The sequence below is a fragment of the Pleurodeles waltl genome, chromosome 12 (assembly GCF_031143425.1).
Source record: "Pleurodeles waltl isolate 20211129_DDA chromosome 12, aPleWal1.hap1.20221129, whole genome shotgun sequence".
Lineage (NCBI taxonomy): Eukaryota > Metazoa > Chordata > Amphibia > Caudata > Salamandridae > Pleurodeles > Pleurodeles waltl.
The window spans coordinates 668,596,055-668,612,443 of NC_090451.1; the positions used below are offsets into that span (position 1 = coordinate 668,596,055).

The 16,389-nt window shown below is 45.5% G+C and overlaps 1 protein-coding gene across 1 annotated transcript in view; it reads left to right on the forward strand.

Moving 5' to 3' along the window:
* Positions 1 to 16,389, forward strand: part of ARNT (aryl hydrocarbon receptor nuclear translocator) — a 128,054-nt gene that overhangs the window by 57,163 nt on the left and 54,502 nt on the right. Inside the window, exon 8 of the mRNA XM_069218534.1 lies at positions 14,704 to 14,769. Coding sequence (XP_069074635.1) covers positions 14,704 to 14,769 — 66 coding nt within the window. The remainder of the gene's footprint in view (positions 1 to 14,703; positions 14,770 to 16,389) is intronic.

Consider the following 16,389-nt stretch of genomic DNA (forward strand, 5'->3'; position numbering starts at 1 on the left):
TTATATTAAGAAACTTTGTATTTTTGACATTCTTCAAACTAACAGGACAGGCACGGAGAACTTTCTGCTTCTCTTGTGCACGTGTTGTAACTGTGGCTTCAAGGGAGGTGACCAACATTATCTTCTGTATACGTCTTTAAAAGGGCATTGCTTGCAGTATTTTGTAGCAAAACAAGAGCTGAGCACAAGTCCGCCCTTTAGAAACAAAGGTATACAATGCACTGGGGCTTGGGCAAGGATATACACATATAGAGTTTGCTGTGGAGAGGGTGAAGGGATTAATTTCAACTGCTGACCTGATGCCAGCATAAGGTATACATGCAAATTATAGAGGTCTTGGCATCAATAAGGCTTAGTAAAATGAATATAGCTATAAATGGTAGATGACTGGTAACATTTAGTCATATTAGATAGTAAATAGACTAGCAGAATAGAGTTGCCTGATGAAACCTTGTCTGGATTTTCCTAAAACTCTACCTGATCTTGCAAATTATTGTTTGTAGTAATCATGATCATTATGTTTCTTATAATTTGCAGGCAAATACTGCATAGTAATCATACTCTAAAATACTATTCATTAGATGTGCACATACCGATTCAGGAGTACATGGGCCAGGGTCTGAACCTATGGGGAAAAATTTCCTGACAGAGTTTGTCTTATTTCTCCATGCCTAACAGAAAATACCTCACTAGCGAAGTCATGGGAGACTGGTCTGATTTGCTTCAGACTGAAAGGGAACAAGAGAAATGTAAAGAACGCAGCACTCTGTCTGAGTAATGAATTTATTAAGGCACTTCCCAGGTTACACGAAGATGATAATGTGAGCACTTAATGTGAATGCACCAACATACATGCAACTCTTAAAATAATCACAGCAGTGGAATAATAATAATCAAAGAAAATGCAATACATCAATAATGAATATATATATATGTTCGATGGCATGTGTAGCTGCAGATACACATGCTATGCATATTGATTCTGACATCTAGTGTTGGACTCGGAGTGTTACAAGTTGTTTTTCTTCGAAGAAGTCTTTTAGATTCATGGGATCAAGTGACTCCTCCTCTTCGGTTCCATTGAGCATGGTCATCGACTCCATTGTTAGATTGTTTTCTCTCGCTCCGAGATTTCAATTCGGAAAACTTTAAAAACCTTCTTTTTCATCGGTATTGTATTGATCGCGTTATTCATCTTCCATCGAAACAGGCGTACCGTCTGAAAACAACGTTGTTCGCCCTTTGGGGCGCGCGCGCCCAACTCAAACCTATTCGGGCCGACCGCGTGGAGAGCCTCATGAATCGGACTCCATTCCGATTCTGCCCTCAGTGCCACGCTAAGTACCCATACACAGATCAACATCTGGTTTGCAATCTCTGCCTTTCTCCAGACCATTGGGAGGAAAGCTGCGAGGCCTGTTGATCGTTCCAATCGAAAAAGACTCTGAGGGACCAAAGAGCAAGAAGGCTGGAAATGGCGTTGAAGAGCGCAGAACATTTCAACGTTGCAGAAGAGGAACAAAGGCAGACAGCAGTCTGTATCCAAGACACAGAGTCGGAGCAGGAATCCGAGGAAGACATTGCTTTAAACGAATCACCTTGGTTCCTTGTGGCACTTTCACTGGGAGTAGCTTCAGATGACCCACCCTCATTGCTGCCACTGAAATGTATCTTTTTGATCCAAATTGATAACATCCATCATCCAAGTACAAAGTCATCCCCTTTAGAATGTCAATTCCCAGTATGTATTCTAGGAGGGGCACAATCAGAACAGTATATTCTCTTTTTGGTGTTCTTCCTATTTCATTAGTAGTCTGCATGGCAGGGGTTTGTTTTCCACCCAACCCTGTATGGTGTAGTGCTGACCGGTAAACTTATTTGGATTTCCATAAATTACAGAGGCCTCCGGTGTCAACTAATGCCCGGACCCTTTGAACATTTTTGTGCTTCCAGTGTATTTCTAAATCAACATGGGTCTGTTATCTTTACGAGCCCATCCTTGTACCGGAGCTTGGCCTGTTTCCTAATCTGATTTAAAATCTGTCAACTTTTGCCCACGTCAGGTCTGGATTTATATGTTTTATATCTGCAAGCATATTCCTCTCCTTACCTGTTCTCAGCAGTTAACCACTCGATGTCCAAATCTTTCTCCTCTTTCCCTCGTGAAGAAATCTTTTTCCTCCATCTCTTTTCCGTCCTCCTGCTTCTGTGTGTCCCTGATTCACTTGTTTATTATCTTTCTTGTTAACTTTCCTGCTGCCTTCCTTTCTGTCCAGCCCTCTCTTACGGTACTTCTCCCACAAGCTTTTGGTATCTATCCCATCAATCTGCCCTTTATTGACACCGTCCTTCAGTAATGCCATATGTAAAGAAATGGCTCCCTGTTGCAGTTACCCCCCAGTTTTTGCCTGATACTGATGCTGACTTGACTGAGAAGTGTGCTGGGACCCTGCTAACCAGGCCCCAGCACCAGTGTTCTTTCACCTAAAATGTACCGTTGTCTCCACAATTGGCACAACCCTGGCACCCAGGTAAGTCCCTTGTAACTGGTACCCCTGGTACCAAGGGCCCTGATGCCAGGGAAGGTCTCTAAGGGCTGCAGCATGTCTTATGCCACCCTAGGGTCCCCTCACTCAGCACAGACACACTGCTTGCCAGCTTGTGTGTGCTGGTGGGGAGAAAATGACTAAGTCGACATGGCACTCCCCTCAGGGTGCCATGCCAACCTCACACTGCCTGTGGCATAGGTAAGTCACCCCTCTAGCAGGCCTTACAGCCCTAAGGCAGGGTGCACTATACCACAGGTGAGGGCATAGGTGCATGAGCACTATGCCCCTACAGTGTCTAAACAAAACCTTAGACATTGTAAGTGCAGGGTAGCCATAAGAATATATGGTCTGGGAGTCTGTCAAAAACGAACTCCACAGCTCCATAATGGCTACACTGAATACTGGGAAGTTTAGTATCAAACTTCTCAGAATAATAAACCCACACTGATGCCAGTGTTGGATTTATTAAAAAATGCACACAGAGGGCATCTTAGAGATGCCCCCTGTATTTTACCCAATTGTTCAGTGCAGGACTGACTGGTCTCTGCCAGCCTGCTGCTGAGAGACGAGTTTCTGACCCCGTGCGGTGAGAGCCTTTGTGCTCTCTGGGGACAGAAACAAAGCCTGCTCTGGGTGGAGGTGCTTCACACCTCCCCCCTGCAGGAACTGTAACACCTAGCAGTGAGCTTCAAAGGCTCAAGCTTCGTGTTACAATGCCCCAGGGCACTCCAGCTAGTGGAGATGCCAGCCCCCTGGACACAGCCCCCACTTTTGGCGGCAAGTCCAGGAGAGATAATGAGAAAAACAAGGAGTCGTCACTGGCCAGTCAGGACAGCCCCTAAGGTGTCCTGAGCTGAGGTGACTCTGACTTTTAGAAATCCTCCATCTTGCAGATGGAGGATTCCCCCAATAGGGATAGGAATGTGACCCCCTCCCCTTGGGAGGAGGCACAAAGAGGGTGTACCCACCCTCAGGGCTAGTAGCCATTGGCTACTAACCCCCCAGACCTAAACACGCCCTTAAATTTAGTATTTAAGGGCTCCCCTGAACCTAAGAATTTAGATTCCTGAAACTACAAGAATAAGAGGACTGCTGAGCTGAAAAACCCCTGCAGAGGAAGAACAGAAGACACCAACTGCTTTGGCCCCAGACTTACCGGCCTGTCTCCTGCCTTCCAAAGAAACCTGCGCCAGCGACGCTCTCCAAGGGACCAGCGACCTCTGAATCCTCTGAGGACTGCCCTGCTTCAAGAAAGACAAGAAACTCCTGAGGACAGTGGCACTGCTCCAAAAGAACTGCAACTTTGTTACAGAGGAGCAGATTTAAAGACCCCTGCAAATCCCCGCAAGAAGCGTGAGACTTGCAACATTGCACCCGGCGACCCCGACTCAACTGGTGGAGAACCAACACCTCAGGGAGGACCCTCCGGCGACTCCAAGACCGTGAGTAACCAAAGTTGTCCCCCCTGAGCCCCCACAGCGACGCCTGCAGAGGGAATCCCGAGGTTCCCCTGACCGCGACTGCCTGAACTCTCCTTTCCCGACGGCTGGAAAAGACCCTGCACCCGCAGCCCCCAGCACCTGAAGGAGTGGAACTTCTGTGCAGGAGTGACCCCCAGGAGGCCCTCTCCCTTGCCCAGGTGGTGGCTACCCCGAGGAGCCCCCCCTTGCCTGCCTGCATCGCTGAAAAGACACCTTGGTCTCCCATAGGAAACTATTGGAAACCCGATGCGTGTTCCCACACTGCACCCGGCCGCCCCCGCGCTGCTGAGGGTGTACTTTTTGTGCTGACTCGTGTCCCCCCCCCCCCCGTGCCCTACAAAACCCCCCTGGTCTGCCCTCCGAAGACGCGGGTACTTACCTGCTGGCAGACTGGAACCGGGGCACCCCCTTCTCTCCATTGAAGCCTATGTGTTCTGGGCACCTCTTTGACCTCTGCACCTGACCGGCCCTGAGCTGCTGGTGTGGTAACTTTGGGGTTGCTCTGAACCCCCAACGGTGGGCTACCTTGGACCAAAAACTGAGACCTGTAAGTGACTTACTTACCTGTTAAAAATAACAATACTTTACCTCCCCCAGGAACTGTGAAAATTGCACTGTGTCCACTTTTAAAACAGCTATTTGTGTTTTATGTAAAAAGTATAAATGCTAATGTAATGATTCAAAGTTCCTAAAGTACTTACCTGCAATACCTTTCAAATGAGATATTACATGTAGAATTTGAACCTGTGGTTCCTAAAATAAACTAAGAAAAGATATTTTTCTATAACAAAACCTATTGGCTGGATTTGTCTCTGAGTGTGTGTTCCTCATTTATTGCCTGTGTGTATGTACAACAAATGCTTAACACTACTCCTTTGATAAGCCTACTGCTCGACCACACTACCACAAAATAGAGCATTAGTATTATCTCTTTTTGCCACTATCTTACCTCTAAGGGGAACCCTTGGACTCTGTGCATGCTATTCCTTACTTTGAAATAGCACATACAGAGCCAACTTCCTACATTGGTGGATCAGCGGTGGGGTACAAGACTTTGCATTTGCTGGACTACTCAGCCAATACCTGATCACACGACAAATTCCAAAAATGTTCATTAGAAATTGATTTTTGCAATTTGAACTATTTTTCTACATTTTTAAAAGTCCTGCTAGGGCCTTGTGTTAGTCCCTGTTAGCATTTCTTTTAGAGTTTAAAAGTTTTGTGAAAGTTTGAATTAGATTCTAGAACTAGTTTTAGATTCTTAAAAAGTATTCCTACTTTTAGAAGCATAATGTCTAGTACAGATGTGAATGTGATGGAACTCGACATCACCCCTTACCTCCATCTTAAGATGAGGGAGCTAAGGTCACTCTGTAAAATAAAGAAAATAGTAATGGGCCCCAGACCTTCCAAACTACAGCTCCAGGAGCTGTTGGCAGAGTTTGAAAAGGCCAACCCCTCTGAGGATGGCAACACAGAGGATGATGATAGTGACTGGGAGGGTGATTCCCCCCTACCAGTCCTATCTAGGGAGGACAGGGCCTCTCAAGCCCTGACTCCAAGCATAATAGTCAGAGATGCTGGCTCCCTCACAGGAGGGACCAACCTCTCTGAAATCACTGAGGATAACTCCAGTGAAGAGGACATCCAGTTAGCCAGGATGGCCAAAAGATTGGCTTTGGAAAGACAGATCCTAGCCATAGAAAGGGAAAGACAAGAGATGGGCCTAGGACCCATCAATGGTGGCAGCAACTTAAATAGAGTCAGAGATTCTCCTGACATGTTAAAAATCCCTAAAGGGATTGTAACTAAATATGAAGATGGTGATGACATCACCAAATGGTTCACAGCTTTTGAGAGGGCTTGTGCAACCAGAAAAGTAAACAGATCTCACTGGGGTCCTCTCCTTTGGGAAATGTTCACTGGAAAGTGTAGGGATAGACTCCTCACACTCTCTGGAAAAGATGCAGAATCTTATGACCTCATGAAGGGAACCCTGATTGAGGGCTTTGGATTCTCCACTGAGGAGTATAGAATTAGATTCAGGGGGGCTCAAAAATCCTCGAGCCAGACCTGGGTTGATTTTGTAGACTACTCAGTGAAAACACTGGATGGTTGGGTAACTGGAAATGAAGTGCATGACTATGTTGGGCTTTATAATTTGTTTATGAAAGAACACATTTTAAGTAACTGCTTCGATGAAAAGTTGCATCAGTATCTGGTAGACCTAGGTCCAATTTCTCCCCAAGAATTTGGAAAGAAGGCAGACCACTGGGTCAAGACTAGGGTAACCAAAACTTCCACTGGGGGTGACCAAAAGAAAGGGGTTACAAAGCCTCCCCAGGAGAAAGTGGGTGACACTAGAAGCTAAGAAAAAGAGTCCTCTGTAGGCCCCCAAAACCCAGAACAGGTGGGTGGGCCCCTAGACACAACCCAAAACAAAGGTGGGTACCAGGGTAAGAACTGGGATGCCACTAAGGCATGGTGCCATAACTGTAAACAGACAGGGCACCACACCAAGGACACTTCTTGTCCCAAAAACAAATCCCCTAGCAAAATCCCAGGGGTGACCAGTGTAGCCATTGGGGATGACTCCTCAGATGAGGAGGTCTTCATAGCCTTCAACTGGAAAAAGGGCCCAACAGGTGAGTTGGAGATTCCAGAGGGAAGTAGACACTTCCACCACCTACAGGTGAATGGAATCCCAGCCACTGCCCTGAGAGACACTTGTGCCAGTCACACTATTGTGCATGACAGGCTGGTGTTCTCAAACCAGTACATCCCAGGTGAGACTGCCAGAGTAAGAGTTAGCCCAGACAGGGTCAATGATAGGCCTGTGGCTTTTGTGCCCATAGAAGTGGGTGGGACTTTTAGCTGGAGAAGGGTGGTAGTCAGTACAGACCTCCCCCTTGATTGTCTCCTTGGAAATGACTACCCAGAGGTTAGTCAGAGCCCAAGAGAGGAACTGGTACAGTGCCAGTCCTCTCCCAAGGATTCTGGAGGTCCTGCCCCTGCAGTAACTGCAAGTAGGCCCCCGAAGAAAAAGAAAAGAAAACAGAATAGGAAAGGTGGGCAACCTTTAGCCAAGGTTCCAGCAAGCCAAGGAGATTCTGCTCCAGTAGGGGAGAACTCCAAAAGTGGCACTGGTACAGTCCAACTTGACCCACAAGAAGTCCTGGCTAGCCAGGCAACTGTTAAGCCTGAGTGTGTGGCTCCTCAGCTAACAGAAGAAAGAGTGGAAGAAGGGTGTTTACTACAAGATGTGGTAACCCCCCACTCTAATACAGCAGACAGGCACCCTGAACCCAAAGAAGCCTGTAATTTAGCCCCTTCCCTTGTTGGTGAAGAGCTAAAGGTGTGGTTCTGGGCACTGACAGCTGTCAGTGGCCTCTGCTGGGTGTTAGCCTTTATGGCTGCACTATCCTTGGCATGGTGGTCTGACCCCATGCCAAATAGCAAGTTAGGCCCCCTGACCCTGTTGGTCATGGTGGGGTTACTCCAGCTCTGGGTAACCTCTTTGGGTAAGCTAGGGGTGACCCTGGCTAAGATAAGATTAGCAGAGGTGGATATCTCTAATCCCAAAATAGAGAGAATGGGTGGAGACATTAAAGACACAGACAAGAGGCAATTCAGACTAGGTCCTATCACTGTGGAAGTGGGTCAGTTCCTCAGAGGGAATGACCTGAACAGGAGGATGTAAGGCAGAGTAGGCCCTGCAACAAACCAGCCTATTTCCTCTACTCTTCCTCGCCTGACAGACTAGGAAGACTCTCCCAGCTTTGGCTGAGTCTCCTGGCCTGTGGGCTGGGAGGGGGGCTTGTGTAAAGAAATGGCTCCCTGTTGCAGTTACCCCCCACTTTTTGCCTGATACTGATGCTGACTTGACTGAGAAGTGTGCTGGGACCCTGCTAACCAGGCCCCAGCACCAGTGTTCTTTCACCTAAAATGTACAGTTTTCTCCACAATTGGCACAACCCTGGCACCCAGGTAAGTCCCTTGTAACTGGTACCCCTGGTACCAAGGGCCCTGATGCCAGGGAAGGTCTCTAAGGGCTGCAGCATGTCTTATGCCACCCTAGGGACCCCTCACTCAGCACAGACACACTGCTTGCCAGCTTGTGTGTGCTGGTGGGGAGAAAATGACTAAGTCGACATGGCACTCCCCTCAGGGTGCCATGCCAACCTCACACTGCCTGTGGCATAGGTAAGTCACCCTTCTAGCAGGCCTTACAGCCCTAAGGCAGGATGCACTATACCACAGGTGAGGGCATAGGTGCATGAGCACTATGCCCCTACAGTGTCTAAACAAAACCTTAGACATTGTAAGTGCAGGGTAGCCATAAGAATATATGGTCTGGGAGTCTGTCAAAAACGAACCCCACAGCTCCATAATGGCTACACTGAATACTGGGAAGTTTAGTATCAAACTTCTCAGAATAATAAACCCACACTGATGCCAGTGTTAGATTTATTAAAAAATGCACACAGAGGGCATCTTAGAGATGCCCCCTGTATTTTACCCAATTGTTTAGTGCAGGACTGACTGGTCTCTGCCAGCCTGCTGCTGAGAGACGAGTTTCTGACCCCATGCGGTGAGAGCCTTTGTGCTCTCTGAGGACAGAAACAAAGCCTGCTCTGGGTGGAGGTGCTTCACACCTCCCCCCTGCAGGAACTGTAACACCTAGCAGTGAGCTTCAAAGGCTCAAGCTTCGTGTTACAATGCCCCAGGGCACTCCAGCTAGTGGAGATGCCCGCCCCCTGGACACAGCCCCCACTTTTGGTGGCAAGTCCAGGAGAGATAATGAGAAAAACAAGGAGGAGTCACCTGCCAGTCAGGACAGCCCCTAAGTTCTGAGCTGAGGTGACTCTGACTTTTAGAAATCCTCCATCTTGCAGATGGAGGATTCCCCCAATAGGGATAGGAATGTGACCCCCTCCCCTTGGGAGGAGGCACAAAGAGGGTGTACCCACCCTCAGGGCTAGTAGCCATTGGCTACTAACCCCCCAGACCTAAACACGCCCTTAAATTTAGTATTTAAGGGCTCCCCTGAACCTAAGAATTTAGATTCCTGAAACTACAAGAAGAAGAGGACTGCTGAGCTGAAAAACCCCTGCAGAGGAAGAACAGAAGACACCAACTGCTTTGGCCCCAGACTCACCGGCCTGTCTCCTGCCTTCCAAAGAAACCTGCTCCAGCGACGCTCTCCAAGGGACCAGCGACCTCTGAATCCTCTGAGGACTGCCCTGCTTCAAGAAAGACAAGAAACTCCAGAGGACAGCGGCACTGCTCCAAAAGAACTGCAACTTTGTTACAGAGGAGCAGATTTAAAGACCCCTGCAAATCCCCGCAAGAAGCGTGAGACTTGCAACACTGCACCCGGCGACCCCGTCTCGACTGGTGGAGAACCAACACCTCAGGGAGGACCCTCCGGTGACTCCAAGACCGTGAGTAACCAAAGTTGTCCCCCCTGAGCCCCCACAGCGACGCCTGCAGAGGGAATCCCCAGGCTCCCCCTGACCGCGACTGCCTGAACTCTCCTTTCCCGACGGCTGGAAAAGACCCTGCACCCGCAGCCCCCAGCACCTGAAGGAGCGGAACTTCTGTGCAGGAGTGACCCCCAGGAGGCCCTCTCCCTTGCCCAGGTGGTGGCTACCCCGAGGAGCCCCCCCCCCCCCCCCCTTGCCTGCCTGCATCGCTGAAAAGACCACTTGGTCTCCCATAGGAAACTATTGGAAACCCGACGCGTGTTCCCACACTGCACCTGGCCGCCCCCGCACTGCTGAGGGTGTACTTTTTGTGCTGACTCGTGTGTCGTCCCCCCCCCCCGTGCCCTACAAAACCCCCCTGGTCTGCCCTCCGAAGACGCGGGTACTTACCTGCTGGCAGACTGGAACCGGGGCACCCCCTTCTCTCCATTGAAGCCTATGTGTTCTGGGCACCTCTTTGACCTCTGCACCTGACCGGCCCTGAGCTGCTGGTGTGGTAACTTTGGGGTTGCTCTGAACCCCCAACGGTGGGCTACCTTGGACCAAAAACTGAGACCTGTAAGTGACTTACTTACCTGTTAAAAATAACAATACTTTACCTCCCCCAGGAACTGTGAAAATTGCACTGTGTCCACTTTTAAAACAGCTATTTGTGTTTTATGTAAAAAGTATAAATGCTAATGTAATGATTCAAAGTTCCTAAAGTACTTACCTGCAATACCTTTCAAATGAGATATTACATGTAGAATTTGAACCTGTGGTTCTTAAAATAAACTAAGAAAATATATTTTTCTATAACAAAACCTATTGGCTGGATTTGTCTCTGAGTGTGTGTTCCTCATTTATTGCCTGTGTGTATGTACAACAAATGCTTAACACTACTCCTTTGATAAGCCTACTGCTCGACCACACTACCACAAAATAGAGCATTAGTATTATCTCTTTTTGCCACTATCTTACCTCTAAGGGGAACCCTTGGACTCTGTGCATGCTATTCCTTACTTTGAAATAGCACATACAGAGCCAACTTCCTACACCATAAACATGTCTTTCCTAGATACTCTGTAATTATCTGTGCAACCCTCAGACCTCGATGCTCTCTCAGGTTTTGTCCAGTCTCCAAGCTCACCTAGCTCGCGAACTGCCTTCAGCACGACCTTCAGTGCCTGCCCTGTCTGATTAATTAGGAGTAATTATTACCTGCTTTTAAGCTGGGGAGCAAGACGATTAATTTTATTTCTTACTTGAATTGTCAATGGAGCATCTAACAAATTATGAGCTTCATCCAAGAGAACAGCAGTTTTCTTATTTTCTTCTTTAATTCTTTGCTTAGCATCTCTCAGCGTGTACCAAAGCTTTTCATTTTGCGGACAGTGTGATTCAGAACAATATTTCTGGCTACATCCCACAACTGCCAATTGCAACAAGTTAGTTTCCCCTTGATTTCCATTACCTCTAAACTGTTCTTGTATTATGGGGTCAGTGCTAAGAGTCTTTGCATCTCCCTCATCTAGTGCCACCCCAAAGGCACCTGTGTCGAACAACCGCACCATCCACGTAAGCAGTGCTTCCCCAGATCTCTGCTTGAATCTGTCTATAATATCATTAACTTCTTGCTGGATGTAATCTTCTGAGTCCCCACAGTAGATTGGGGGGGGTCAAAATCATAACCTCTCCCACCATTCAATGTGTTTGTAAGGTCTCTCCCTGCTGAAACGTTTGTTTTAGAGCTGGGAGTAGTTTGTATTTTAAGGGCCTTATTTGTTGTAATATTCTAGTATGCCTTCTAGGCCTGAAAATGTGTAATGCACTATGCCCTCTAGGGGCTGAATATATAGTTACATTGTAATGCTCCATGCCATTTTGTTTTGATGAGGTTATGCCCTCCAGAGGCTGACTATATGGTTACATGACCATGTTTCTTCTGTAGTTTCCAAATGCTTTTTTTTTTATTGTGGTGCCCTCTAGGAGCTGACTATAGGGTTACATGACCATGGTTCTTCCAAATACTATTTTTATTGTTGGTCCCCCGTAAGGGCTGTTCTGACCATTACAGTCTAACGCTAAGTGTATGAAGGAATGCACAAACACAAAGTTTATTTCTGATAAAGGTTTTTATTCGCTCTTTCTTGTAATTATGACCATGATTCATGCCGTCGTAATATCCTTATTACACTACGAGTGTTTAAATGACCCTTCTAGGGTGTCACCAGTGGTTGCACAATGTCGGCTATGGTATGTTCCACCTGCCAATGTATATTTGTAAATTATTGCCTAGTAGTGTGTGTGTGTGTGTGTGTGTAATAAATGTACTTCTCCTTTTCTAAAGACAACGTATTGACTGGACAATCATTTATTGAGTGTTATTATTGCGTGCCAGCAAATGGTGATTCCTAGCCCACACCCACTTCCTTGAGTAGGTCTTAGACTGCTCCGCCTCGCTACCCTGTGAAAGTCAAGCACTACAATGGGGTGTTTGGATCACACTGAGGACAACTGAGGAACTATTACAGGTGCTGGCCACACAACTAATAGCCCAATTTCCAACATTGGAAATACTATCTGGCGTTGGTACAATAACCTGCAAGTCTGAGCCAAACGAAATAAATTGTGTGTGCAATTCCAGTTTTTAAACCTTATGCTGGTACAGTCAGACAGCCCAACTACCTTAATTTGCATACTACTCTTTCTTAAAAACGTTTCTTTAAATAAGTACTTCTCAATGCAGTACTATAATGTGCCAATTAGTGTCAAAGCTTACACGTTAAAGAACAGTAGATGTTGTAGCACCCAGGATAATGTGCTACATGGCTCAATACTTAGAATGGCACAAAGGCAAGACCTATTGTCTGTGCCAGTGCTTATTTCCTCTTTATTTTTTTTCCATTGGCAAGAAGGTGAGACCTTTTAGCATTGCCTGTGATGGTTTTTGTTCGGTCTGTAATTGTCTGGAGAGCAGAGAAACAATAATTGCAAAGCTTGTTTTTAGGGTTGTTCATATATGGCAGTAGTGAAGAAGGTTAAAGGGAAATATTATATTTTCATTTTGTTGTGCATCTTACCATGGTTCCTGTCAATATGATTTGTTTCTTGTACATTGTCTCCTCAAACAATAGTTATTATTTGGTACTGTAGCTATTGTTGACCTCTACTGAGGGTGATACCCGTTATTATTTACCAGCCCTATGGTATGGATTTGAGGTAAGGACAATTAACAGCCTCTACAGGCCACAGCAGATGGTAGTGTAGACAGTGATAAGCACCCCAGCACACCCCTTTACCCCACGGGTATCTAATAGGTCAGTATAGCTTGCAGGATATCTATGGGTAGCTCACTGCCTTTCCGTTGGATTCACCACTGTGCATTTGCCCAGGTGCAGAGGTTGTTCTTTTAAACACTGTGTACTGTTTCTGTGAGAATGAAAAGGTACATAGTGCAGGAGAAACGTGCAGACTACCCCTATCCTGTCAAGAACTGCTACTGCCTGATGAAAAAACACTGCCTCAGATCCGAGACGGCTTGATTGACACAGTGGTGTTCTATGAAATCAGTGACCCACTAACTTCACGCAGTATGGAAAGATGAATTTCAGCCAGATGTTTTTTCTATCCTCTTACTTGTCATCTACCTCATTTCCTTGTCTCTTTAGGTTGAGCCTTGGCAGCACATGTGCTGTGTCTGACACATGCTGTTATCTACGCTTTGCCCACGCCCATCACTTATTATTAGTTCAAGCGTCTGCCTTTTGAAATTCCTGTTGTTTCTTTGGTGAATAGCTTACATTTGTCCCGTCTTTTGGCTGTTTTGTTCCACCCTGGAAACTGGCCTGTTACATGGATCAGTTCCCTTCTGGCCATTTATGTTAGTTGCAGCACACTACTTTTATCTGTTTGCCTCGGCTCCTGATTTAGGGTGTTTGTGTTTATTAGCTTTCCAAACACGATCACCCACTTCCCTTTATGCTCTTCTTGCCTTGGTGCACTCTCTTGTTGTCTCTGATGTGGGTTTCAGTACAGATCGCATTTGCAGATGGCATTTTTAATTTTCATTGCCAATACAGATCAGCATTTATTTGTAATTTTGTTTCCCTTCTGTATTTGGTTTAGATTGCCATTGTTTAATTTTATTTTATTCAGGAACTGGGAGAGCTGATGCCGAGACTTGAATACTGTTCTCCAGTTCCAAAGTCAGCAGCTCTGTACTTTACGCCACACTGTCGTCAAGCCCTAACTAGTTTAACTTTCACTGTGTTTATCTACTACATATGTGGACTTGACAGACAATAGACGCATGTCCCAACTCTGGGCAGCGCACAAGGATTGGCTGTGATAATACGATCAACCTGGCTAAACACTTATAAGGAGCCAAAGTCGAGACCTATTGGCTATGCCAATGCTGGTTTAACTCTCCTTTTTCTACCCTTCTTCAAGACTGTTTAGCTTCTTAAAGCGATATCTTCATTCAGTAATATGTGTTGCATCATTGTCTAATGGGTATAAACAAGGGCATTGGGGTTGCTTCAGAGATATTTTGTTTTGCTAAGGATGATGGTTCAGGGTGCACTGTAAATACAAAAAAAATATACACCATTTTGTTGGTCGGAGGTGTGATGCAGTGTAATTAGGCAAATTTGCTTAAGTCAGCAAAGACTCTAGGTCCAGCCTTGTTTATAATCTTTGAACTGTCCATGCAAATAGTAAACATTATGCCTATTCTTGAGACATTAGGCAAGGCTAGTTTGAGTGCTTCAACCAATTGGTCTCAAAATGAGTAGTGTCATTCCATATATTGCAAAGAAACCACCAACCCCAGTGAGACACTCACCTCTCATACGTCAGAGTAGGAGGACAAAACCTCTCTTTAAAAAAAATAAAAAAAGTTATTGCAGATCTTCTGCCAGTAAAACTGTGTACTCACTGCACCACATCCGGTGTCTCAAGGGTCAGGGTTTTAGTTTATTGATCTTTATTCATTTACTCTCATCTAATCCATATACTTGACAGTAGCTCAGGATTACTTTCATTTATCAAAAAAGTGCTTATTAAAGCTGTGGTTGCAGACCCATTGTCCCACTTGCTCTGTCTCCTTTTGCCTGTCCACACTCTACTTTTTCTTCACTCAGGTATGCTCTCAGTCCTAGCAGGTGCTGCATATCTTGAAACTGTATGTTTTCCCTTTCTGCACAGGTGCGGCAGTGCTACTGTGGATCCTGCCTCCATGAACAGGCTCAGCTACATGAGGAACCGGTGCAGGTAACCTGTTTTGTATATGAGTTCTAGAACTATCACTAAAGTTGAATGTGTTGAGAATGGATGACACTGTGTCTACGAGAGACCTATGGATTTGAAAGCAACCCTCAAAATGATAGAAACCCTAAGTACAGTGTCACCTGATAATCCCTTGACAAAATTACCCTTGGAAAAAATCCGTTCTTTTACAGACCAGTTCAGACTTTTCGAGGTTCAAGAAGCTTAGTACTAACCAGTTCAAGAGAGTGAACAGTTCTACTCTATTGCCTGACATATTGAAAAGAAGGAATCCCTTAAAGTCCAGTATTCAAATTAATGCGATCAAAAGAACGCGAAGAGGTCTGAGAGGGTTCAAGATGTACCCCTGGCAAAACATCAGGTTTTATTCAGCGGAGGAGGATTTTACAGACTTTGAGTCGAGGGAAAATGTTAGGGGAATGGTGGCAAATATAGGTTGTGGAAAAGGTTACTGGAGGACTTAAAGATACCAAGGACATAATGCTCTAGTTCTGGAGTTTAGTTTATTAATCTGATGCATTATAGGAGTCCTGGTTCACATCATTTGATCAGATGAAACCCACAAACCTGAAAAGTGACTTGTAAAAGAAAAGCCTGGGGCTCTGTTGCATTTATTGCTTAGTGACGTGGAGTCGCCTGTTAACTGTGTTGAATTGTAAACGAAACAGGAAAACCTTGTGACCGTAGTAACTGCATTATATTTTTACTAACCAGATTAGCAGCCTCCAAAATGATACATTGTTTGGAAATGTGTTGTTCCATGATTTAGGTAGGTTATTGGTTCTAATAGTGTATTGTGATCATGTCAGGCTGTAGTATCTCAGACACAATTCCATGTGACCATATTTTGTGCATAAGAGCCTTTAGCGGAAAACAGGAGTGTTAATGGATATATAATGAATATAGCGTTACTCACCCTCCTTTCAGTGATTGCAACACAAAGCATAGAGTGTCCTTTAAAGAAGCTTCTTGTCATTGCCCTGCTCTCAATGGCAAATGCCCATCACTAGTGGCTTTCAGAGTTGGACACTGGCCCTATACCTTCAGAGTCTGCCAAAGTTCTTAGAGTGTATGTGCACACAACCTTTGCTTTCAAAAACAAATTAATAAAATGTTACCTTTGCTGCCAATGGGGGTGCCAAGGATAGTGGTTTAAGCAACTGTATTATCATGTCCCAATAGCTGAACATTTTAAATTTGGTATTCCGATTAAAGTCTATAACTTGTTCTGTCAAAACATCTCTTGGAGCACTACGCTGGCTACCAGTAAAAATAACTATGTGTATTGCTCACAGAGTATTCTCTAATCAAATCACTGTGACATATTGCAAATGAAAATTGCCAATCTGTTCCAAGTCGTGTGTTAGGTCCCAGATGCATGTCTATTGGTCATCCCTTGAATTTCAAGGCCCGATTCTATTTCATCTCCAGGACACCCGTTCCGGGGTAATCATTTTAACTTAACAAGTATATCATAAATAGCTTAAGCAAGCCATGTGATGTAAAACAACCCGGACTTTTTGAAAGATATCAAGAAATAGAGTTTAAAACGGTTTAGAAGTCCACCAGTCTTCCTAAGAGTTTGTGACGACTATAAGCTGTCCA